The 26756-nt window shown below is 44.5% G+C and overlaps 1 protein-coding gene across 2 annotated transcripts in view; it reads left to right on the forward strand.

Moving 5' to 3' along the window:
- Window positions 1-26756, forward strand: part of ENTHD1 (ENTH domain containing 1) — a 94135-nt gene that overhangs the window by 57676 nt on the left and 9703 nt on the right. For both annotated transcript variants that reach the window (XM_029955828.1, XM_029955829.1), the window contains one exon: window positions 22849-23244. In XM_029955828.1, coding sequence (XP_029811688.1) covers window positions 22849-23244 — 396 coding nt within the window. The remainder of the gene's footprint in view (window positions 1-22848; window positions 23245-26756) is intronic.

Below are 26756 nucleotides of genomic sequence, written 5' to 3' on the forward strand. Positions count from 1 at the left end.
ATGATCAGTGGGAGGCCCGTTGTATCAACAACATTTATTGACTAGTTCATTTCTCTTTACTGTTTCAAAACGACCTTTTAGCTTGTACTAAATAGTATCTGTTTATCAACTCTGTTCTGTTCTGTTGATCCATTCTTCCAGTCCTGGTCTGTTTAATTAATTTTTTGTAATTACTATAATAATATGCCATAGTATGAATATATTCTATTTTACTTAACCAGTATTATATTAATGGTAACTTATATTATTTACATATTTTTAAAATGACATCTTTCTCTCCTTTCAAATAAAGTAGGCTTTTAATTTATTTTGTTATTATTTATTATTACTTATATTATTATTTTTGTCACAATTTGATGCAAACTCTAAAATACATTATTCTGAATTTCTGTTGATAAATTCTGTCCAGTTCAGCAAATGGTTCTAATTTCCATATTATGATTTCAGGGGCTTCAGCCCAAAGGGAAAAATAAAGAAGGAGGGTCATTCTGCACAATGTCCTCCTCTCCCTGCCTCCCCCCTTCTTGGCACACAGTGAGCCGTGTTCACACCGGCCTGGATGTGCACACCCCTCCCAAGGCCCCCCCACCCCGCTCCCGTCTTAGTCTTAGCTTCCCTGATCTCGCCTCTTTCTTCCACTGCTGAGTGGCCGCTCATTTGAATTTTGTGTTCATCATTCTCTGCTTTCTTATAGTTTTACTGATACATTTATGCTCTAAACAATAAGTTAGTTAGTGTATGTGTGTGCACGGGTGTTTTAAGTATTTGTTTATTTATTTATTTATGAGAGAGAGAGATTGTGTTCATCATTCTCTGCTTTCTTATAGTTTTACTGATACATTTATGCTCTAAACAATAAGTGTGTGTGTGTGTGTGTGTGTGTGTGTGTGTGTTTGCGCGCTCGTGCACGCACATGTGTTTTAAGTTTTTATTTATTTATTTGTGAAAGAGAGAGCATGTGCAAGTGCACACAACCGGGGGAAGGGCAGAGAGAGAGAGACACACACACACATAGAATCTGAAGCAGGCTCCAGGTTTGGAGCTGTCAGCACAGAGTCCGACGTGGGACTCGAACTCATGAACCACGAGATCATGACCTGAGCCGAGATTGGAAGCTTAACGGACTGAGCCATCCAGTCGCCCCCAGTTTTTATTTTTAAGTAATTTCTGCACCAACAGGGGGCTCGAACTCACAACTCTGAGATCAGGGGTCACGTGCTCTACCTACTGAGTCTGCCAGCACCCCAATATGTTACTTAGTTTTATGTGCTTTTCAACTTTATCTAAATAGAGTCATTTTGAATTTATTTTTTGTGACTTCCTTTTATCACTCAATAATTTGTTCTTAAGATTCATCTACGTGTGTGTAGGATTGTCATTGGTTTTCACAAAGGCTGTTCAGTATTTTACTGGGTGCGTGTATTAGAATAGATTCGTTCTTCTTTATGATCATCAGTACGGTGCCAAGTTTTTTCGCAACGTGAACAGCTGTGAACATACTCGTACAAGCCGCCTGGCTCTCATGGACAGGAGTTGCTCTAGGGCATATATTTGGAAGTGAAATTGCTGACGGTTCAATATGAGCATCTTCAAGTGTACTTGATAATGCTGGACTGCTTTCCTGAGTTTAGGTGCCCCGTGTCCTCACCAACCCCTTCAGTCACCATTTTTGGGAAGAAAAAAAAGGTTGCCAATCTATTGGGTGGGAATTGGTATCTCATTTGTTCTAAAATTATCTTTTGATAATGAAATTGAGCATATTTTCATATGTGTGTGGTTCCTTAGTGCTTCCTCATCTGTGAAATGCCTGTTCATGTCTTTTGGTCATTTTTCTATTTGGTTATTTGTCCTTTTCTTAACTGATTTGTAGGAATTCTTTATCTATTCTGGAGGCTAAACATTTCATTTTGTAAGACAAGTTTGTGACTTGTCTTTTCACTTTGTAAGGAGTCTTTTGAATAATAGAAGTTCTCTGTTTTCATTTAGGTAGAATTTTATTCTTTATGGGTATACTTTTATATCTTGTTACTTAAAAAAAACCTCTCTCCTATCTCAAGACTGTATAGCCTACTTCTGTTTAGGCTAAAATTTTCATACTTTTGCTTTCCACAATTAAAATTTTACTGCAGCTGGAGTTGGGTTTTGTGTGTTGTTGAAGCGCAAGTCCAGTTTTACTGCTAAGTGGACAACCAGCTGTCCCCGTATCATTTATTGAAAAATCTGCTTTTTCTCCACTGAACCTCCATGCTATTTATATCCTCAGCAAGTTTACGCATATGTATGGATGCGTTTCTGGACTCTGTCCTGTCCCAGCAACTATGGGACTATCCCTACACCAACAAGTAGTTTTAATTACTCTACCTTTGTGATCATTTTTGAAGACTTCTCCTTGGTCAGGAACATTTTGTCTCCTTTTAGTCCTTTCCTTTCCCACATTAAAGCTTGTCAAGTTCTTGGAAAAAAAAATTAGTTTTGATTGGCATTGCCAATTTGTTACCAGACTTAGGTCCTTGGACCCAGCAGTGGTAGAAATGAGGCCGGACCCAAAGTATAAAGGCACAGACATGGCTCAACTGGGGCCACAGCCGCAGCCGAAGGAGACACAGTCATGACGAAGGAGCTCAGCCTGACCAACAGCTAGGGAAAGTCTTAAAGGACCTGAGGCAGACAAGGAGTGACATCGAAGCACAGTGGCGGGACCATACAGGGGACGTGGGCTCGTGGTCCTGATGGAACATTCCGCTTCCTACATCGTATGCTCCCTCTGCTGTGTTCTCAGTGGCACTAATCATCATCTGAAGCCTGTATGTATTTGATTTAGTAAGAGACTTGTCTGGTACAGGAGTCCCAGGACCACCCACAGGTATCAGAGTGAGCCTACCGTGTGCAGAGTCTGACTCCAGCCTCTGCTCTTTGCTGCTTCTAGGTGTGTACGATGCTTTGCAAACAGTTACACCCGCTTTTTGTATGTTGCTCATGAATTGGATACGTTGCACAAGTGTCTTCTGTTTTGAGGGTAGTTGCTGTATGCTTTCACATTTTTCCGAAAGAGTCTTTATATCATCAGAGCATTACAAAGCATGCTTTGAATTACTGAGCTGACTGTAGAAATCTGAGAGGTTATTAACATGGCAACTGTGTATTATATGCTTGGTATTAAGAAATCCAATTAAAACATTTTTAACCTTAATTGTTTCCTCCTTTTCACTTCAGAAATATGGGGAAACATGATTTACACGTGTAGAATGGACATAAGTGAAACCATTAAAGGCTCCCATTGAAATGAGTGAATAGAGCGAATCCACCATCATTTGCAGTAAAAGTCAGTTAAATCATTGAAAGATTGGAAGGATGTAACTACATAGGAAGATGCCAACTTTTGTCACGCAGCGGCCGACTTTTTTCATCTTTGTGATGATTAAAGGAAAGATTAAGAGATGTTGATTTTTAAATTATTTATGACATTTAGGTCAAAAAGCCATCCAGCCTAAATCCTTTTCTACATTACTAATTAGTGTGTGTATTATAAAACTGTCGCAAAACCGCTCCAACATTCCAAATTAGGAGACTCAAACTGAATCTAAAGTAAAGTGACAGGTTCTTCATCAAAATGACTGAGCTCTCAAGAATGTAAGGCCCAAGTCGACTCTATTTGAAGAAAACAAGTGGCTGTATACCTTTTTCCAAAAGGGAGTAAATTGTTCATGCTACAAAAATCTCCCCAATACCTACCAGGCGCCAGCCATGGTGCTCGCTGCGTGACAGTCAAGGATAGACATGATCCCTGCCTTTACGTATGTCCTGGTCTAGGGATCGAGTCCAGTCTGAGCAGTGAGGCACGCGTGAGGATGGGGGAGGGCGGGCAGGCACACAGGACGGCATCTACCCCTGACTTCGGGTGTTAGGAGAGGCTTTCTGGAGAAAGTGATGTCTGCACTGGAACCTGAGAGGTAATGACAACATGGCCAACACTCACCTTGTGTGTGCTGAGTGTACTAATGAGCATTTCAGTTCATTTCCTCTTCTACCAATCTTACAAGATAGATGAAGAAAACGCACACAGAGAGTTTAAGTAACTTGCTCAAGGTCACAGAGCAGAGTGAGGATTTAGACCAAAATTGTCTGATGCCAAAACCTGTACCAGTGTGTTTCAGACCTTCTGACTATGATCAAGTCAGAAATGCCTTTTCTGCCACGACCCAGTACACGCGGACTTTCACACCAGTTTCACAGAACAGTAGTTTTGGCAGTGTACTTGATCTATTCTATTTTATTCTAGGCAGTTTGGTTTTTTTTTTTTTTAAATATTGGATGTGACCCACAATTTGATTTCACAACCCACTAACGGGTCACAACCCCCAGTTTGAAAAACAGTTCACTCAGCTATTTTGCCCACGATACAGAAGGAACCAGACCAAGTGAGGAGAAGAGAAGAGAATATCTTAGGCAGCGTGAACCCCGGGTATGAGACCAGGGGTGTGGGGTAAGAGGAAGCTTGGCAGGTGTGAAACACTGAAAGAAATTTAACAGGGTCTTAGGGTCAAGTGGACGGCAGGACAGATACCGGCTGGAGTGCGAAAGTTGGGCAAAGTCTTATCAATAAACGTGACCATATAATTTATTGTCTAGACCAAGACACTTTGATGTGCAAAGGGACATGATTAATAGTGACGCCAGGGTGACAGGTGTAAATCTGGAGCTCCTTGGGCAAAGTGGCATTGCTGTGGTCTAAATGTTTGTCCTCCCTTCCTCCCCAAATTCGTATGTTGAAAACTTAATGTCTGAGGTGATGGTATTAGGAGCCGGGACCTCTGGCAGGTGACTAGGTCATGAGGGGTGGAGCCCGCATGAATGGAATTAGTGATTCAGAAGGGACCCACAGACTGCCTCGCCCCTTCCACCATGTACCACACAGTGGGAAGTCGGCAATCTGCTGCTGACCAGGGCCTGACCACGCCGAGCACCTTGATCTTGGACGTCAATCTCCAGAACTGTGAGGAATCAATTTCTGTTGTTTATAAGCTACCAGTCTATGATATTTTGTCATATCGGCCCTAACAGACTAAGAGCAGCCCGTGTGCCCAGTCTCCTGATGAATGACGTTGAGGGGGTTTAGCTGTGTCTGGATAACAGGGAGGAGCCTCTGCGGTGTTGTAAGCGGGGCCGTGCTGTCACTGGGCTTTAAGAAGATGACCGCAGAAGAAGTATAAAGAAAGGATTGGAGGAGGCAAGTTAGAGGGAGCAGTCAGGTCAAAACAGAATTGGAGACTTGAGACACATCTACAACGAGAAACGGATCAGCAGGGTTCCTCTTTGGCCTTACCTGTCACCACCGTCCTCGCCCATCACATGCGATGGTCTAGCTATGGACGCAGAACTACTTGCCTCAAACACCTTGTTGTCGCTAGGAATTGGGGAAGCCCCGCCCCTGGCCTGCAAATCCATTCGTGTGAGTCCTTAAGATTCAGCCAAGATGTTGTTTCTTCCAGGAAGCCTTTCCTGACACCCCAGAAGCCATGGCTTTCCGCCTGGGCCCTCACGGCAGCTCGAGTGCCGATGCTGTGCTTTAATTGCCCATTCCTCCTCCCCGCTGTCAAACCAACTAGACTATGATTTTTTTAATTTAGATATAATTGATGTATAACATTAGATTAGTTTCAGATGTACAGCATAATGATTCAATATTTGTGTGTTTTGCGAAATGATCACCGCAGTAAGTCTAGTTAACAGCCGTCACCATGCATAGGGACACATTTTTTTTCTTGTGCAGAGAATACGATGATCTTTACGATTTGCTCTGTTAGCGACTTCCAGATATGCAGCACAGCGTTATTAACTCAGAGCCTGCATGCCGGACGTTACGTCCTCACGACTTCTTTTATAGCAGAGAGCTTGTACTTTTTAACCTCCTTCACCCATTTTGCCCACCCACTGCCCCCTACCTCTGGCAACCATCAGTCTGTTTTGTACATCCATGAGCTTGTTTTGCTTGCTGGTTTGGCTGGTTTGGTTTTAGTTTTTAGATTCCACATATAAATGAGATCATACAGTATTTGTTTCCCTGTCTGACTTATTTCACTTGGCATAATGCCCTCAAGTTCCAACCATGTTGCAAATGCAAAGATTTCCTTCTTTTTATGGCTGAATAATCATGTGTGTGTGTGTGTGTGTGTGTGTGTAGACATTTTCTTTATCCATTTATCCATCGATGGACATTTAGATTGCTTCCATAGCTTAGCTATCGTAAATAATGTTGCAATGAACATGGGGGGTTGTAGATAACTTTTCATATTAGTGTTTTCATTTTCTTCAGATAAATACCTAGAGGTGGAATTGATGGATCACATGGTATTTCTGTTTTTAATTTTTTGAGAGACTTTCATACCATTTTCTACAGTGCAGTCACCAATTTAATTTCCCACTCACAGTGCACAAGGTTCCTTTTTTCTTCACATCTCCACCAACACTTATTTCTTCTCTTTTGTTCTTGTTGTCTTTGTTTTTAGTGTCAAATTAAAATCCTCACCAAGACTGACGTCACAGAGCTTGCCACCTATGTCTCCTTTTAGGAGTGTCACGGTTTCAGGTCTTGCATTGAAATCTTTGAGCCATTTTGAGTTAATGTGTGTAAGATAGTGGTCCTGCTTCATTCTTTTGCGTGTGTCTGTCCAGTTTTCCCAGCACCATATACTGAAGAGACTGTCCTTCCCCTATTGTCTGTTTTTGGCTGCTTTATAGTAATTTTTTAAAGTTTATTTATTTATTTGGAGAGAGAGAGAGAGAGAGGAAGACAGAGAATCCCAAGCAGGCTCTGTGCTGTCAGCGTGGAGTCTGACATGGGGCTTGGACTCACGAACTGTGAGATCATGACCTGAGCTGAAATCAAGAGTTAGATGCTTAACTGCCTGAGCCCCCCAGGTGCCCCTGCTTTGTAGTAAAGCAATTGACCGTTATATGCAGGGGTTTATTTCCGGGCTCTCTATTCTGTTCTATTGATTTGACTGTGATTTTATTTTTGAGAGACAAAAATGTCTTGTTCATCATTTCATTCTCTGCCTCTAACCCAGTGCTTAGCACATAATAAGTGTCCACTAAATATTTGTTGGCTAAATAAGGGTCACTTGATATGCTCCTAAATTGAATAGAGTCATCTTCACAGAGGTCTTCCTGTAAGTTTTGCATATACTTTAAGTGTCTTCAGAGAAGAGTTTTGTGAAAGAAGAGCGCCATGAGCAGCTCATGGGTGCGCTCCAAGTTCACTGATGAGGTTCACTCTCATCAGAGCCACATTTTGAAATTTTGAAGAATTGTCAGAGCACCTGGGTGGTTCAAGCAGTTAAGCATCTGACTTTTGATTTTGGCTCAGGTCATGATCCCACAGTTCGTGGGATTGAGCCCGTGTTGCGGCACAGAGCTTGCTTAAGATTCTCCCCCTCCCTCTCTCTCTATGCCCTTCCCCCACTCACATGTACACGTGCCTTCTCCCCCCCCCCCAATAAATAAACATTTGAAATTTTGTAGGATTTTCCTCATCCCTAGTTGACACTTGATTGTATTATTAGCTAAAGAAAGTCTGTTTAAGAGGAGAAAGTGCTCAGAACACATACAACTTGAAATCATGCCCAAGGATATAAAGAGAGAACTTCACGCATGAGTATTGGTGTTGGCCCGGAGAGTATTTATTTAGCTTTTCCTTTCATATCACTTCAAGTCTGGTCTGAAACCAGGATCTGTCTCTGGCGTGGCAGGAACCCAGAGGCACAGCATGGATGAATTCTCCCCAGTTTCTAGATGCTGTTACTCAAGGTAGTCAGTGAGTTTTAGGGACAAAAAAGTCTGAAGATCAGAGAGAGAGCTGAGGGGCTCTCTTTGTGGGGAATTCAAAGAGCTGGTGAAGAAAGGCAGAGGGCCGCCTTGGAGATAGAGGAGCCCCTGCAAGGCAGAGGTGGTTCTTATCTACCCTTGAGTCATCGGCATGGTATGTCCAAGCTGTGACCGCCAGCGTGCCAAAAGATCGTCTTCAATTTCCCAATGACAGCAAAGATAACCTTGGTTATTTTGTTTGCTCAGCCATTTCCAGTTTAAACTCCATCACTTCAAGATTTCCCTTTCTCCTTCCTCCTCTCGGGGGTGGCACCCGGGTTTCAGGGACCAGCTCAGCGTCATGGCTTTGGGGACGGGCATCTCTTCACACTGACTTCTGCCCAGAGGAGGCCTGGCCCACAGTTCTCTAACTGTCCACATGTCCTTCTGCCGGCGTCCATTGATATCTAAATAGTCCTGCCCTCCTGTCCCGGAGTTAGGTTTTTAGGCTGGGCATTCAGCATCCTCTCCGCCCCAGGGGTTTGGGGTACAAGATGTCCTCGGCAGTATCTAACTCTTGCTTCTTCTGTTTATCTCCTCCCTCAGAGGCTCTTTAGTCTGTGGTAGATGCTTACAGGGCTAAGGGAGGGAGAGACAGGCTGAACCAACATTCTCTCCAAATTCCCTCTGCGACAGGTTATCTGGCTTTTGTTTTTAAGTCTTCATCTCTGACCCATTGTGACACTCCCTCTTGGGCATCAGTGGCTTTGTATTTGGGTGACTGTGTGTGGCGAAGGGCCGTGGGGATTCAGTTTGTGGGGAGGAGACTCTGACTGTTAGTGCTTTGCCTCTAGCACCAGTTCTGCCCGGTGCCTGGCACAGAGAGGGCTCTGTGTTCACCTTTACTGACCTGAAAATTGGGTGGGTCAGGAATTGGTAAGACACTGAAAGGAGAAGGTGCCCTCAGGGTAAAGGTAGGATGAGATATAGAAGGAATGTTCAATATTGCTGATTCTCTGTCAAAACAGAATTATATTCAGTGAAGCCACAGAATTTGTTAGTCTTAATTCTAATCAGGAGGATTGCTGTAATTCTTATTGATTGTAATGCTAGATGTCCCCTGGTAAGCTAAATCTCTAAATTAGGGCAAAAACCCAGAGATTGTTCAGCTTTTTATGAGCAGGAACTGAAATAGCTACTAACAATGAGATATTGATTGCTAAGCAGTAGTAAAATTTTAGAAGGGAAAATTGAGAAATTTGGTTTTAATTCAACTGGTAGTTACCGAGGTTCTGCCATGCGTCAGGTCCTGGTGGTAGGCATGGAGATATGGCCTTGAGCATGGCAGACCCTGTCTGCCTCAAGAACTCCTGGTGAAGGTGTAATTACCGTTTGTGACACATGCTGTTAAAGAAATGAGCAGGAGCTTCCATGGAGTGATGGGGGGCATGTCAGCTTTAGCTCAGGTAGCAAGAGAAACAGAGATGATGCGCTGTGAAGTAAAGATGAAGAAGCCCGGAAGGAACATTCCAAGCAGAGAGAACAGCACGTTCAAAGGCCCAGGGGCAGGAAGAAAAGGTTAGCTTGCTCCTAGAATTGCAGGCAAATGGAGGGGTACTTGTAGAGATCAGAAAAAAGCAGGCAGGAACCACTTCATGCAGGACCACAGTGTAGTCAAAGGGAGGAGATTCCGACGGAATTCTGACCACAGTGGGAACATTTGAAGTAGGAATGCTATCTGATTTGTTATTTACTTAAGTAGAAACTGGCAGGGAATGCTTTATGGGGGGAGACCAAAGCAGAAAGATCGATGAAGACCCTAGGTAGACTCTCCAAGTGCCCATGACTGGGGGCGGAGGCAGATCTGAGTTCAGCCCCCTGACGACTGTTGTTGGAGGGAGGACAAGTCCGGGAACAAGGAGGCCCCTAGTTTTCTGCCTTTGGGAAGTGCGTGTGTGACATTGTTTTGTGAGAAGGGGAAGAGAACGGGTTGGGGGGATCTTAAGGGCTGCATCTCAGGTATGTTACATCTGAGGTGCCTCTGAGACATCCATTTAAGTCTCTGCATTCTGGAGGGACGCCTGGGGGGCTCAGTCGGTTAAGTGTCTGACTGCAGCTCAGGTCATGATCTCACAGTTTGTGGGTTCGAGCCCCACGTCTGGCTCTGTGCTGACAGTTCAGAGCCTGGAGCCTGCTTCCGATTCTGTGTGTCCCTCTCTCTCTGCCCCTGCCCTGCTCATGCTCTGTCTCTGTTTCTCAGAAATAATTAATGTTAAAAAAAAAATCTCAGCATTCTGGAAATACTGAATATCAGTACACTAAAGTAACTAAATTGGATTGTTTTGCCTACTTCTTTAGCCAGTCTCTCTTCCCTCGAGACACCTAAGTTTTTAAAATTCTAACTGTGCTTTCTTGACCGTGTTTGTATGTCTGCTGTGCATTTCAGACATCTGAGCATTCCATTACTATTAAAAAAAAAAGGCACTGCAAACCTCAAATGTAGGTCATCACCAGACATGCCCGGTCCTCTGTACCCTCCCGAGAGCAATCTAGCGGTTCATCTCCGTGCCCTTGTCGTTGACGACAGTCTAGCGGGCCCAACACGTTTAAACCACAGCTTGTTTCCCTGAAGTTAGCAGTTTGAACAAAATGTAAACAGTGGCACTCGGTATTTTTCCTCCTCATGGTGCTGTCCTCCACACAACGGAGTTTGGACGCTTTAGAGGCTGGGTGAAATAGACAATGAATGACCTAGTTTCTGATGGGTTGATTAGACTCCTGTGAATGTCCTTTTTTCCCTTTTGAAAGATGTGTGTGTGTGTGTGTGTGTGTGTGTGTGTGTGTGAGTGCGTGAGTGCGTGAGTGCTAGCATGATGGGTGGGGGGAGGGGATGACGGCGCTGCTGCGCTACAAAGATATTCTGGAAGTGCCTCAGGGTTTGGAACAGGTGTGTCTTTTGTACTTTGCATCAGCGGCCTGGAGACAAGCTCAGCAAAGGGCTACAGCAGTTACAAACCTCCATAGCCTAGTGTGGCTCATGCCGAGGTCAAACGCTTTGAATAAATATAGATTCAAAGGACATTTTGCTTCCTTGGAGGTATTTGATTCATTTGACTTAGAAAAGAAAAACCCAGAAAGGAGTGCTTAGTACTTTGATAATGATACCTCCCAGTCCTTTGCTACCTACAAACTTGGAAACAGCTTAATTATTCAGAAATATTCAATCACTAAATTATGATAATCTTAACTGTCATCTCTGTCTCTACCTTGCGGGCTCTTATCATCTGTCACCTGCACTATTAGGACACCTTTGTCCCTGATCTTTTTGGCCCGAGCCTCGCTCCTATCTGCCTCATAATCTCCACAGAGATCTGTGTAACACACAAATCTTCAAAACAGCCTTTAGTGGCTTTTCATTATCTATGGGATAAAAACTATACTCCTGACTTCTTACATTTTCAGTAGTGTGGTGGACTAGATACTCTGAAGGGCCTCCAACCTAGATTCTGGATAAAAGCTACCTTTTCATACACTATCAGGTCCCTGGGAACTAAGGGAACTCTCGAGGGCAAAACCCACGTGTCTAAACCCCAGAGCTGGAGCCTGATTGGAGCCGGGAGCTGGGGGCATGAAGGACGCTAAAGGCAGGTTTCCCTGAAGGCAAATGCTGACATCAGCTGCACGATCAGAGATCAGAGACCCGCAGCCTGGAGCCCACACAGCAGGAGGAAGCAGAGCCTCACACTTGGCTTTAAGTGGAGCGTTGAAGGGGGCTGCACTGGCTTTCGGTGTGACAAAAATACAGATCCTTTCTGGAGGCCCCACTGAGACCCAAGACTCTTACCGATTAACCTCAACCAAACCTGAAGTCACAATCAGCGCCCAACAGAAACACAAGAGACTGAGCACAGGTGCAGGCAGCAGAGTTAGCCTCCAGGGATTTCTGATTCCAACTATTGGCTACGGACTATTAGCAGAGTTTGAAATGTTCAAAGAAAAAAAAAACCCACGGAATCAGTAAGGGACAGATGACTAGACACATTTGAAAAAATAACCAAATAAAACTTTTGGAAAGGAAAAATAAAATTGTTTGAAAGTCAAAATTCAGTGGACATGGATGGATTCAACACCAGATTTGATAAAACTGAAGTGAGAAGTAGTGAAATGGAATATGTATCAGAAGAAATTCCCCAGAATGCAGCAAGGAGGCCAGGAAGATGGAAAGTATTTTTTTTAAGCTGAGACACAAATGGCAAGTTGGGAAATTTAGTAGATCCAATGGGAGTTACTATTTGATGAGAATAGGAGATTGTTTTTTCCAGAACTGATGAAAGGCACGAATTTAAAGATACAGGGAGCATAATATATACCAAATAGGATTAAAAAACTACAAACCCTTGCAAACTCACAGGTTAGAATGAACCTGTGGAGCAGCAGAGGTCAGTGTCACAAACAGGGCGCTGGAGTGGGGACGCATCACCCCTGCAAACCTTGGCGTCACCCCCAGCTTCCTTTCACTGCAGCTCTGGTTCAGAGCACAGTCCCCTCCGCTGCGGGTCCTGGTTCTGTGTACGGGACCTGCACTGGTCCCCTTGCTTGGGACCCCGCCTCTTCCCTGCCTCCACCCTTAGCCTTTCTTCACATAAGATTCAAAGTGATTTTATTAACAAGAAGTTCTATCATATTCCTTTGCTCAAAAACCCTCCAGGGACTTGCCTTCTCACCGTGTCCCTCTTAGATCACTGGCTGTCCCCGGAGGGTTTCGGCCCTGCAGTGACTCTCTCCTCCCACTGCCCCCCCCTCCTCCATGCGCTTTTCTCTCTCACCTCCTTCAGCTTTCTGCTCCAGCATCACCTTCACAGTGAGGCCTCCCAGCTGCCCCCCACTGGCCTGCGCAATCCCGGGGGCTCCCCAAGCCCCGCCCACTTCGGTGTTCTCCACAGAACTCATCACCAGCTGACCTACTGTGCACGAATCTTCCTTTCATTATCAACGACTTCTTTCCCCTATAACGCACACTGTAACTTACACACCCCAGGGGAAAGACTTCGCGTTTTTGTTCCTTGCTGCATTTCTACTAGCTAGAATGGTGTGGGGCACACTGCCTAATATCTTCGGAATGAGTGAGTGTGTGAAATGAAGGGGTGCAGAAGGAGGAGAGACTCATCAATCTTAAAGGACACAGGGATGTCCTGTGACAGGACTGGAAAATGCCGTTGGAATTAGCAGCGAAAAGGTCAGTGGTCCTCAGACAGGACAGTGTCCGTTGAGAAGTAGGAATGGAAGCCAGATTGTGGTGTTTTGAGGAGTAGAACGGGAAAGAGGGAAATTAATTATTTTCACCAGGGGAAAATAGATGGTTTTTTTTCAGTGCGGTTGGGTAGGGGGAACAAGACAAAGAGACACTGGCAGAGAGGCCCGGAGAAATATTTAAGATAAAAGAAACTAGGGTCTTCTGTGTGCTGAGCGGAGAACGCTAACCAAAAAACAAAACAAAACAGAACCAAACCAAACCAAAAAACCACCACCAACAACCAAAGCTGAAGACTAGAAGGAGACAAAGTGATTTGAGTGGGTGTCGCAGTGACACAGAGGGCGGGCCGGGCCTGAGTAGGTGTAGGAAGGGTCTCTGCCCCTCAAGACTGAAGGGAAGCGTGTGAGGAGCAGCTGCGGATTTCGGCTCAGGTAGCTCGCCGGCGGGCGGGAAGCTGAAACGAATCAGTTGGAAAACCTCTCTTATGGTGACAAAGAGGGGAGAAGATCATCTACTAAAATTGAAAGAGAAAAGGTCCAGTTGACAAGGTGCTTTGAGGAGAGCAGGGAAGATTTGGAATTGCCTCTGAGAGAAATGGGAGAGCCAAGGATGAGCAAGAGGATTCGTGGACACTCCTGAGGACCCAGGGGGCGTCGAGACCATCAACTTAACAGTTGTGAACTTTCTAGAGTCCCCATCAGTCACCTGGGAGAAGAGAGGAGGTGGGGAGTCAAATGTGTGTCAGGCCCAAGGCACTAGATGCAAGCACTGAAGAGTCCACAGGGAGGGCGCGGCAGGGAGGCGGCTCGAACCAGACCCAACGCTCTGCGCTGGGGAATGGGTGCGGTTAGGGGCCACCAGGTGCACCGGAGAAGAATCTCAGACTCCTTTCGCTAGAGAGCCAGCATTTGGGTGCCGGTTGTAGAGACGCTGTGGACGGCCACAGTAGCCAAGCAGCAGCAGCTACCAAGGGATACGTGATCACAACAGTGGCCGGATGAGGAAGAGAGAGACACGTGTCTCCTACTCCCCTCCCTCTGTTCTGACCCTGAGGAGAGCTGAGCGCAGGGAGGGCCCCATCAGTCGATCAAATTCAGCCTCCAGATGAGAAGTAAGAGCAGGCCACAGAGAGAGAGCAGCAGTGCAAAGGCCCAGAGGTGCAGTAGCGCCAGTGTGTGGGGCTCTTTCGAGGGACTCAGCATGGCTGACATGGTGGGAGCGGGTCATTGGAGACCCGAAGGAGGGTTGGCCTGACTCGACGTGGTGTTAGTGTGAGAGCACTCCACCCGCCATGCCGCCTCCCCTCGCGCCCAGATTTCCTTTCACTGTAATCTCCGTGCTGTATTTTTAAATAACTTCTTGGTACCTGTCTTCCAGTTCCCAATTTTCTTTTCAACTGGCGTTAACCTGCTGTTTAAAAAGCCAATTATGTTTGTAATTTCGGTTATTCTGGTTTTCATTTTTACGACTTCTCCTCGAATCTTCTGCTTGGTTTAGTTTTTATAATCTTATTCCTTCCTGGTTTCTTCAAGGAAGGAATCTCTTCAAACATGTTAAGTACATCATGGTGATCTGTCTTCTGTGTTTTGTAATTCCGGTGAATTCCGGTGGTGAAAGGTTTTGCTGAGATAATTCTGGTGGCTTTGTGTTTTCAGGCACCGTGCCACCCCCCATATATTTGTCGCATAAACGAATGAACGAAAATATGGGGAAGGTGCTGGAATGAAAAGAGCAGATGAACCATTAATAAGTAAAGCACAGTATAGAGCTGTAAGTCATAGTATAAAAACGTAAGTGAAGAGCTCTCAGAAGAAGGACCACCCTCAGATCCCGCCTGGGGAAAGAGAGGCGGCCTGTGTCCTTTAAGTATTCAGGAAGGTGTTTTCCAAAGGGGCGTCTGTATATGATATAATATATGAAGTTTTAAGAGGTGAGTGTTTTTTTTCTCAACTTAGTGTGAAAAATACAGCATCCTTACCTCAGGAATAATTACTCTTCGTCTGAATTCACGGCATAAATGATATTTTCAGGTGTGTTGTAGCGTTGCAGACTTGGACAAGATTTTTACGCTGCATTGAAACAAAAGTTTATGATTGTTCTGTACATCTAATGAGGGAAAACCTTCGAGAATTACAGCTCTTCATCATCATTTTTCCGCAGAACATCAGTTCTCTTGGTCTCAAATTCCACCTTCTAAGAACACTGGGCGCAGAGGACATGCGTCCTGCTCATGGTCTCCACATACGGGAATTTCGGGTGGGGAAGGGAGAGTGCCAGGGGCCTTCAGGTTCCCACCTGCTTCTAGTCATGACCATGGCACAAATGCCTTCAGACGGCTCTGGAACAGCAGCACCCAGGAACTACAGAGAGTACTGGGTGCCGGGTGCCAGGTCAAGCATTTCGGTTATTTCATTCACGTCAGAATTGAGCCTCCGACCAGTTCATCTTTTTTATTCTCCTGCGGCACCCTGCAGGGTTTTATTGGCATTCTCCGGACCGGTCTGATGGTCACAAACACGGGTGTCCTCAGGAGCCTGCCCCTCTGCTTCAGCCCGGAGAATGCTCTGGAACCCTCACAAGCCATTTACATGGTTTCCATTTACACACTTGCCCAAGCAGCAGGCGCCATTGAGACAGGGAATGAGCCCGAGTTTCCCAAAGACCCGTTCAGCTTCAGTTTTTATAATGATTATCTATTAAGGGAAATTTGGATTTTTATTACTGGAGGAACCAGAACTATGGCGTAAAATGTAATCATGAGCAGCTTGTGCCTGGTTTATAATCCATTCACTAGGATCCATTTGCACAGCCTGAAAGTCTTCTGCTGACCTACCTGAAGAGGCTTTTAAAGAAAAGCACTTTTATTTTATTTTTTTTAAATAATGTTTTATTTATTTTTGATACAGAGAGAGAGCATGAGACGGGGAGGGGCAGAGAGAGAAGGAGACACAGAACCAGAAGCAGGCTCCAGGCTCTGAGCCAGCCGTCAGCACAGAGCCTAATGCAGGGCTCGAACCCACGAACGTGAGATCTGACCTGAGCCGAAGTCGGAGGCTTAACCAACTGAGCCACCCAGGCGCCCCAAGAAAAGCACTTTTTTTTTTAATTTTTTTAATGTTTTATTTATTTTTGATACAGAGAGAGACAGAGCATGAGAGGGGGAGGGGCAGAGAGAGAAGGAGACACAGAACTGGAAGCAGGCTCCAGGCTCTGAGCTAGCCGTCAGCACAGAGCCTGATGTGGGGCTCAAACCCACGAACGTGAGATCTGACCTGAGCCGAAGTCAGAGGCTTAACCGACTGAGCCACCCAGGCACCCCAGAAAAGCACTTTTAAATATGACCACGTCTCTGTGTTCTTATGAGAAATTAAACCATTATCTCAAGTTGATGTTGAAAGAAGTAGTAAATATGCTTGCTGTATTCCATAGCCATGTTTTCCAAAATGTTTTCTTTTTTTAAAACTCGGACACAATACATCTTGCAGTTAAACGCAGTGATTGATGATGAAGTGAAATTTTCAGAACCTACAACTGTGTGGGCGCGTGCACCTAACTCGGATCAGAGGGAGAACGTAGCTGTTCTAATTGACTCGGATTGTTTGGGGGGCTGTGCATATATTGTACGAAAACTATATTAAGATTTTCGTGTCAAACCTGTTATTCAAGTTTCACATTCAATATCCACTTTAAATTAGTGGCTTGTCTACTTTAAACCAATACGTCAATGAGCAATTCAAATCGCCCTCTATATTAATAATTTATAACTGTGGCCTCTTAGCAGAATGGACTTACTGTTGTCAGATCCTCTTTCCTTTGATTAACATAATTGCAGAAGTAGAAGCTCTTTCGGTTACACATTCTTAAACTACAGAAAGCCCCATTTTGGCACCCGTCTTTTGTTAGGCCTGCCAGCTCTCGCCTTGTAGCTGTAATTGGATACTATGTATTAGACCAACAGACGAACTGATCACAGCAATAGCTGTGCTGGAATTAACACCCATTATTAGAGTCACCATAGAATGGAATATAAAATATTATGCAGTGATTAGAGTACCTGAAACGAGACAGTGGAATTACTGAAAAATGGAACAGAGTTACCGGTAAGAATGTTCCTATCTGTGGGCAAAGTCTCTTAGCTCAGAATTAAATCCGATGTTCCCTTTCAAAAATGATTTCATCGTCGTCTCCAAACGAGCAAAAACATTTGCGGCACCTTCAACAACACAGCTCTTCTCTCTTGTCCTTAGGCTCAGAGCACGGAGAGGTGTCATAGTCCTTTTTTTTTTTCTTTTCCTTCCTGTAGGCATTTTAGTGATACTCTATTTAAATTTGCAGTCTGATGTCTTACGCAGGGAATACGCTTCTTCCTAAAGATAACTATCAAGAGTAATCAAACAGCCTCACAATGACCGATGCTTCAAGGTCCTATTTGGCACAAATCACGTATATTGGCAGGTATAAAGCACTGTGCAATAAAGAAAACTGGGTACAGTCTCCTAATTTAATACTGAGCTTCTCATCCAGGAGTCTGCCAGATAGATACTTGAGAACAAAGCTCTTTGACATTCAGGTTTAAATTGAAAGAAAATGAGAAAGCTGATAAAGCAAGCCAACCAAATTAATTCCCTCTGTAGTCCTCTCTGCTTTTTAGGGGAATTCAGAGAAATTCTCTCCCTGAGAAAGTTGGGAGGCCCTCGTGAAACAATTGCTTTGGTGTTTGCAGAGTATACATTTATGTGCCTTGTAATCAACCATATAGAGTTAATATTTACTGCTGTTCTCCAGCCAATGGCCAGGGGTTCCCAAGGACTTCGGAACTTTTTCTGTAAATTTCGTGCATCCTCTATATGGATCCGAGAAAACCTCTACCCCAAAGCCCTTCCTGGGAAAAGACAAACAGGCAAAGATAATGGCCAGTTGTGTACTTCATAACCCAGTCTCTCCTCCACATGGCCGCGCGTCTCTAAAAGTGACACCCAGGACCAAAGGAGTGACCCCAAGGTAAACTGCCGTCACTTCACACTTATGAACCGTCAGAAGAACCGTCAGTAAAGAGCTACTTGGTACAGCGGGTTCTCCCACACTTTGTATTTCTTTCTTTCATTCTTTCTTTTTTTTTAGTTTTATTTATTTTGAGAGAAAGTAAGAGAGCAACCAGGGGAGGGGCAGAGAGAGCAGGAGACAGAATTCGAAGCAGACTCTTCGCTGTCAGCACAGAGCCCTAGGCGGGGCTCGAACTCACGAACCGTGAGATCATGACCTGAGCTGAAATCAAGAGTCAGATGCTTAACTGACTGAGTCACCCAGCTGCCCCTCACACTTTGTTTCTTCTACTCCTGTAGTAAAAAGAGCGTGGATTTAGAATTCAAGAATCTGAGGTTCTACCCTTCCCGATCCTGGGAGTCTCCGGTTCTCGTGTATGTTGAATTAGTATGTCCTCCAAGACTTTTTTCTTGACAATTGAACTTATTCTAATGACTAGACCATCCATATAATGATTTGCTGAACAAACATTTATCGAATGACTGTCACTATTCTGCTGGTCCCCTGTGGGTTGAGCAAGTTAAATGAGATGTTTGACCTGAAGGAGTCTGCAGTCTCCTGGAGGTGACAGACCTGTAAACAAATTATAATGAGTCATAAACAACAGATTTTTTTACCACTGTTACAGAGCTTAGAACAGTGCCTGCCACATCCTTGTACTTAATAAATATTTGTCAAATGAGTGACTAATGTTCAAAATAATGAAATAAGTGAAAAATATGAATATTCACGTTGTATTATGCCAAAGCAAAGAAGAGAGGGATTCGTTTTAACTTGGGGAATAAAGATATTTAACTAAAGAGGTAGTATTTCAACTGAGACAAATGGAACCCTTTCTGACAGTGGAGAAGTGGAGGACTGGTGAATAGTCTAGGCTGAGGGAGCAAAACACAGGTGCACAAATGCGTGTCTACCTGACGGACGTGACCTTGGAAATTGGAAATCAGTTGGGTATAAAGAAGGGGAAGAACGTTTCAGGCACAAACAACAGCATGGGTGAAGCCTTGGTGCAAATAGGAAACACGGTAAATTCAAAAAACTGAAAGAAAGTCTAATAGGATCATACAGTTCTGGAAAAACCACAAGGTCCCCAGCCTTCCGGGGTGTCCCTCCTCCCACGCCTGAGACTTTCTGGAGCTCTGTGATAAGAACCGATCTCCCTCACATTGGCTTCCCCTCTACCGGTATTTGGGGTTCGCTTCCTCTCTCCATCAGCGGTTCGTTTTCTAACAATGTTGACATCTCCCATCTTCTGTTTTCCTTTCTCTCCTGTTCTCTTCGCGCTTCTAGGTTTGTACCTCTTTGTTCCACTTCCGTTATTCCAGTGGTTGTGGGGGGAGGAAAGTGGAGACAGGAATTTATCTCGTAGCAGATGCTGTTCATGCCGCACCCCGGATTCTCTTGGCCTGCCTCTGCGTTCGACCACAGTCCCAGTGACCGGTCCCCATATACACCGCGGGTGTCTGTGTCTCTCTCCTCCTCTACCAGAGTTTCCTCTGGAACCCAGACACCTGTTCAGCCTACATGCCGGACAGCCTAGAAGTTTCCCCGATGTAGCACTAGTGAGCGCAACCCTCAGCCCATGAAGGCAAGGGTCTCTGATTCATGTTCCACCTCCCATTCCTGAAAGGACAGCCCTGCAGCACCCAGCAGGAAAGAGCCTCATTTGCCCATCATGGTAAACCCATGCCCACTGCTGTTCAGTGGTACGCTCGACTGACTTTATCCCTCTTAGGTCTTACCATGCCCACTTCCTTCGCCTGTGCCCGTGCGATCAGCCGCCCGATCAGCTCCCTGCATCCAAGTCCTTTTCTCAGAGTCTGCTTCTGGGGGCACCCGATCTGAAACTGTATTATACAATCCGCTGTATTTACTGTGTTATGCAAATGCACTGTATTATTATCTACTGTATTATACACATTTATTCTTTATGATGTTCACTCAGCTATTGAGAAACTATAACCTCTTAGACATTGTGAAATGTACCTGGTCACTTGTATTATTATGTTATTTCTATGTGTTAATCATCCATATACTTCTGTATGTGTACACATATATGTATATGCAATTACCTGTCTATATATATATATTCCTTCCTTCTGTCTCTCTCTCTCTACCTACCTACCTATCTGCTTATATAAAATCCACGCTTGATCTTAACATTCATTGACAGTAAGAACTATGACTCCCACTTATGCATCTGCAGAGTTAAATACAGTCCAGTGCAAATAGTAGATGTTCAACAAGTGTTTCTTGATTATTCTTATTTTTAGCTGTCACACACAGTGTACATTATTATACACAAAATCCACATATAACATTATATTAGATAATTTTTTAATTTTTTATGTTTTTTATTTATTTTTGAGAGACAGAGAGAGACAGCATGAGCAGGGGAGGGTCAGAGAGAGAGGAAGACACAGAATCTGAAGCAGTCCCCAGGCTCCGAGCTGTCAGCACAGAGCCTGACACAGAGCTCCAACCCATGAGCCATAAGATCCTGGCCTGAGCCAAAGTCGGATGCTTAACCAACTGAGCCACCCAGGCTCCCCATTCATTGTCATTCTGAATTATCTTACTTTACGTACTGCTAAGTTTTAAGATGATTCTGATACTATACAAAAATGCTTCCCCCACCATTTTTCTCAGATGTCAAATGGAAGCCAACGGAAAAATATTTGACAAAAATTCACTCTTAAGGAATGCGTGTATATAAACATGATGATGCATACGTGTACTTGGCAACACCGTGAATCTAGCATTCCATCAGAAATATATTAATGTTTTTAACAGAAACCTTCACCAACTAGATATAGCTCAATCATATGCAAATTAGGAATATTTTAGAAGTTATTTTCATCTACCGATTTACTCTATTTGATTTTTTTTAAATAAAGGCATTACTTTTTCTTTATCCTTGTGCTTCGATCTGTCCTTTTCCTTAACAAGCATTTACTGAACACATCCTATGGGTCGCACTCTTAAGTGCTGGGGCACAAAGATAACTCCTAATACGGTCTCTTCGGGGACCTGCCTTCAGGGAGGGGCCATGCTGGTTAGAAATGAGGTGAGTGGAAGGATGCCTTGCTGGGCTCCGAACAGGCCTGGTGAGAAACGGCCGCAGGAGAGGCAAGGACAGGAAGAAAAGGTTCAGGGCAAGAGAACATGATGCTTGAATTAGTTTGAAAAGATGAAAAGGCTTGGAGATGAGAGGGTCAGAAAGAAACGGAATTCCCCATTGAGGTATGTTTCCTGAATGGTCTAGTGCCGTGGTGTCCCAGCAGCCTTGTTGCCCAGGCTGGGCTCCAACTGTGGATGAGAATGGAAAGGGGCGTTTTTAGAGTCCAAGAAAATTTGTTTTTCTTTAATGACTCAGAGCCTGATGATGCCGGCGTATAAATGTGCGTTGTGAGGTATGTTGTGGCCTGCGTCTGATAGTGAAATACACAACCCCTGTATCGTCTTCTCGTCCGGGAGCTTCAAATGGTATCATCTTCCTTTCGCCCATGCTCATCTCATGCATCAGGTCTATCTCTCAAAATCCTTTTCTTTCTTTCCGTATCCAACTGCAGGGAGAACTACTTAAGAGCAGGTCCTAGCACGGAGCGTTGGTAGCAGTCTGCATCTGGAAATCTGGACCAGGCTCACAGATTCAGTAGATCTTCCTGTATCGGACCTGCCTTAAATATCAGAGCCTTTCAATTCCTTCTGTTTGTAATAAATACTGTTTGTCCGTCATATTCCAGATACTGAGTTATATTCTACTTACTGTGGTGATATTAATAAGTGAAACGGATAAAGATTCTCACCTGACGGAACTTACATTTTGGTAATCATCACAACGGCTGTGAAAGATTGCCTATCTTCTCCCACAGAAACAAAGGATTTATTAAAATTAGGCTGCTACCTAAAGTAGGGTTTTCCTTCATGGGCTTTGTATAGACACCAGGACAGTAAGACATTTTTTTTATTATTACAGGGGAAAACAACTTTTTTTTTTTTTGGTAGCTGGGGGCTCTATTGGAATAGACCAGTATGATTTGGCATATTTCCTCTAGTTTATCTTGTAAAAGATGAATGTTTGAAGGTTCTAAAAATATAGTGGTTTCAGAGACAGATAAGTGGGTGAAGAGAAAAATATTTAAAGACAAGTTATTTGAAGCTTTCCTTTTCTTGTGCTTCAGGGAGGAGAGAGAGAAAGAAGCAGCCACCAAATGACTAATGCATCAGTAATAGCTGGGATATACTTTATATAGGCAGCAGAGAAATATAGTAGGAAAGTAGAAGCAACTAAATAGAGAATCCTGTTATGGCATTAAAAAAATCTGATTTGGTAGTGCCTGGGTGGCTCAGTTGGTTGAGCATCCAACTCTTGATTTCAGCTCAAGTCATGATTCCAGGGATAGAGATCGAGCCCCATGTCAGACAAACGTGGAGCCTGCTTAAGATTCTCTCTCTCTCTCTCTCTCTCTCTCTCTCTCTCCCCCTCCCCCTCCACATCTTTCTCCAGCTTTGACTCTCACTCTCTCAAATTAAAAAAAATCCATTATTAGAATTGCAATGGATTTTGGGGTGCCTGGCTGGCTCCACAGCTCTTGATCTCAGGGTCATGAGTTCAAGCCCCACATGTGGTATACAGTTTACTTTTAAAAAAATTAAAATTAAAAATACATAAAATTGCAGTGGATTTGAAACAGAGTCTTTTCAGTTGTATTTTTTGATCACAGTTATTATATGTTATTTTACAGATGCTATGCCTATTCCCTCAGAAAAAAGCCCATCTCTGCAGACAAATGTGAGTTCGGACAAGAAATCAGACAGTACCGTCACAAATACCGTAATTGAAGATCCTTTGCAAATGCCTATGGAGAAGCAGTCCGCTGCAGAAAGTTTTGGAACACTGGCAACTTTACCATCGTTTTGGTCATTGAATGCAGAAGAATTTATCAGCCCTAACTTAAGGATGTCCAAGTTAGATTCTACGTTCTATAACCCGACCTCTATAGATACGCTCTATGTCTCTCCTTCATTCAGAACATTCGACCCAGTGAAGGAGATGGTAAACACTAAGGACCATCAGAGGCCAACACAGCCCAGCATTGCTCAGATGGATGAGGAAAACCTCAAGACTGTGACCCCGTGGGGTGAGTCTGCGTGGGGGCGCATGCACACACACACACACACACACACACACACACACACACACACAGCTCTTCTGACGTGTTCTTCTGTTACTCCTTTCTGTGCTTTCTGTCTCTGTGTTTGGTGCCCTTCTTTCACTCTCCATCCAGTGGTATTAAAACATACAAGCCAGAGAGAGGGACAATTGGGAAGGCACCCCTTTATTAAAGAGCTGAAAAGTAGTTCATCGTTGTGGGGCACAAGTCCTTATTGAAGCACAAGTTCTGAGCCGTTCTGATTCTGAGTAAATTAGAAAGAAGTCACATTAAATAAGAGCTTCCTGTTAGGCACTTAGGTTACCTATGAAGAGACTGTATAAAAACAAATGAGTTATTATGTATATTGGTGTGTAGACACACAATATATGCGTGTGTGGGTGCGTGGCCTTTTTTTAAATGGTGGAGAATCTCTTCCTTATTCTGTCTTATAAACACTAAAAGGGTTGCAGTATTGTTGAGTCTCAATGGTAAAGGGTAAAGCCAGTAGGCTGTTAGCTGTCAGTTACCAAATCCTACATCGTATAATTATGCTTTCTTCTTTAAAGTTAATTGGTAAAAGAACAAGGTGTTTGCTTGTGCACTTTTCAAAGACTGAGTCGTTTTATTGGTTTTTATGTATAATAATGCTTCCTAACTCAGATAAACATAAAACTTATAGTATAAATATTCTACACTGCTTCAACCTCAGCTCAAAAGGACAAACAATGGAAGCCAACATGTTGGGGCTAAAGAAATTGACTTTGGTGTTAGCAAGGTCAGTGATGATAGCAGATTCTCCTTGCCGCACTTTCCAGAATTTTAGGGGAGCGAATGGCCTAAAAATAAACTGACTCTTAGTTTTGTCACCAAAGTAACTGGTCTGCTGAGACGGCCGATGTGGGAACCAGGGAGTGCTGGTCACAAGGACTGCGGTGGGTTGTGTGCATGACTGTCTGCTGCGATGTTGTCAGTTTGAGTTCATTTCTTTCACAAATATCACGAAAAGATCATTGAAAACAGTTTTTGGCCACTGCTTGTGTGTCAAGTACACTTAATTAGAAGAAATAGCTGGAAGGCCCGCTGAAGCCGGTGAGCAAGGAGGACTTTTGCTTCTGTTTATAGTGAAGTAGATAGGATTGTTCTAACCCTCCCGCCGAAAATACAGGAAAGCTATGAAAAGCTGGTTTGGGGGCGCCTGGGTGGCTCAGTCGGTTAAGCATCTGACTTCAGCTCAGGTCATGATCTCACGGTTCGTGGGTTCAAGCCCCGCATCGGGTTCTGTGCTGACAGCTCAGAGCCTGGAGCCTGCTTCAGATTTTGTGTCTCCCTCCCTCTCTGCCCCTCCCCCACGCATGCTCTGTCTCTCTCTGTCTCTCTCTCTGTCTCAAAAATAAATAAACTATATTAAAAAATTTTTTTTAATAATAAAAAAAATAAAAGCTAGTTTGAAGTCCTGTAAAACAAACAAGGTAGAAGACACAGGACGGGTCAAGATCCTAGGAAGGGGACTGTGACATTGTGAAATAATATGAAGTACCTATTTGGTCTTCATCCCTGATTCCTGGCACAGAGCTCCCTAAAACCCTTGGAATCTCTTGAGTGACAGGAGTGAGAAAAGTCTTTTTGTTATTTGTAATAAACCCCTTCCTTCCATACTTGGGTTTATGTTGAGGTGACTCTTGGAGGATGGAGGCTCGTTGCCAGAGTAGCCAATCAGGTGACTGGAGCGCTGGAACTTTCAGCCCCACCCACTGACCTCTAGGGAAGGTGAGTTCATCACCAGTGGCCAAAGATTTGGTCAATCATGTCTCTGTAACGGAGCCTCCAAAAAGTCTTAGACAGTGGGGTGTAGAGCGCCTCCAGGGTGGTAAACACATGAAGTTTCTGGAAGGTTGGTGCACCCAGAAAAGGCATGGAAGCTCTGGCCCCTTCCAGTACTTTCTCCTGTGCGTCTTTTCCATCCAACTGTTCCTGAGTTGTATTCTTCAAAACACACCAGTAATAGGAAGCAAGGCATTTTCCTGAGTTCCATGAGCCATTGTAGTGAATTGCTAGGCCCAAGGAGGGGGTCCTCGGATCCATCAATTTATTTCTGGCAGGTCAGAAATACATGAGGCCTAGACTTGTGAGGGCCATCTGAAGCGGAGTGCAGTCTTGAGGGATTGAGCCCTTAATCTCTGGCATTTGCACTAACTCTGGCGAGTGCCAGAATTGAGTTAAATTATAGGACACTCAGTTAGTGTCCACGGAGAATCAGAGAAATGCTTGGTTGTCGGAACCCGGAGGCCGGGTCCAGTGCGCTCGTCCCCGGCGTCCGGCGTTCGGTGGTACCTGTTTCGTCCGCCCCGACCGGCTGGGCGGAGAATCGTCGCGGGTTCTTTTCCTGAGGGAGGGAGAGAAAAACAGGGCAGGAGGGAGAGATGCAGAGAGGGAAGACAGCACACACGGTTTCCAATCAGGCAAAAAAGAGAGCTTTATTCTGAAAACTGTCTCTTATAAAGGTTTCAAGGCGGGAAAACAAAGCAGCTGACCTAGGTCAGTTACCAGGTAAACAGAGTCAAATGAATATCAAAAGAAACGGCCAGATTTGCCTCAGCAATGCTGGGAAGGGGGGGAGTTAGCGCTGAATAATCCAAAATACGGTTTTGATCTTTTGTGCACCTTGGCCACTCCACGTCTGGCCCAGCATGACAGACGCCAAAGTTATTTTGACCAGGAAATGGCAATCTCCAGCCTCCAGATGCAAATCTTGTTTACTGGTTCACTCTCCGGAGAGTGATAATCCTTGCCTGAGGCAGACAGAAAACTTGGCAGCCCCCGACACTTGGTGTGCAGAACCCACATCTGGTGTCAGAAGTGATGTGAACAAAGCAGGAAACTAGATTGCTTGGAGTTGGCCCCACATTCACCTCAGTTTTCCCAGCTTGGGTCATTTGCTTATTAGCAGAGCAGGATGATGGAAACTGAAGGAAAATCAGAGGCCTGGGCTCTCCACAGCCTCCCTGAGCTTGAGAGGTAGGATTGGAGTTTGGGGCTTCCCTGGTGGCAGGGACCCAGGGGCCAATATGCCAGAGAAGAGGACATCCCCGAAGAGAAGGGCCCAGAGTCTCTGTGTGATTTCTTACTGAAACATCTGCCCCCGGTGAGCTGCACACGTTCTGGATGTGATGCCAAGAAACTAAACAGGAGGCAGCTTCTCAGGGTCGAAAGTTCTCATCATCTCACGGCGCTGGGAGACGGAGTTGGAGCTCAGAGTCTGCCAGACTGGAGCAGCTCTGTCGACTCCGGTGTGCTCTCAGCCAGGACCTGTGACAGGCCACACCGCAAGCATCGCCCCTACCATCTAGGGGTGAGGACAAAGCCGAGCTAGAACAGCCCTCACAAATGCTGAAACCCAGATCCAAGCAGAGCACAGTGATTGCGTGGTATTCCATCTGTCTTCTAGAAGACAATGAAAGCCTTGCTTAAGAGGCCCTGTAATTTCTCATGCAACGTTT

Source organism: Suricata suricatta, chromosome 10 (genome assembly GCF_006229205.1).
Source record: "Suricata suricatta isolate VVHF042 chromosome 10, meerkat_22Aug2017_6uvM2_HiC, whole genome shotgun sequence".
Taxonomy (NCBI): domain Eukaryota; kingdom Metazoa; phylum Chordata; class Mammalia; order Carnivora; family Herpestidae; genus Suricata; species Suricata suricatta.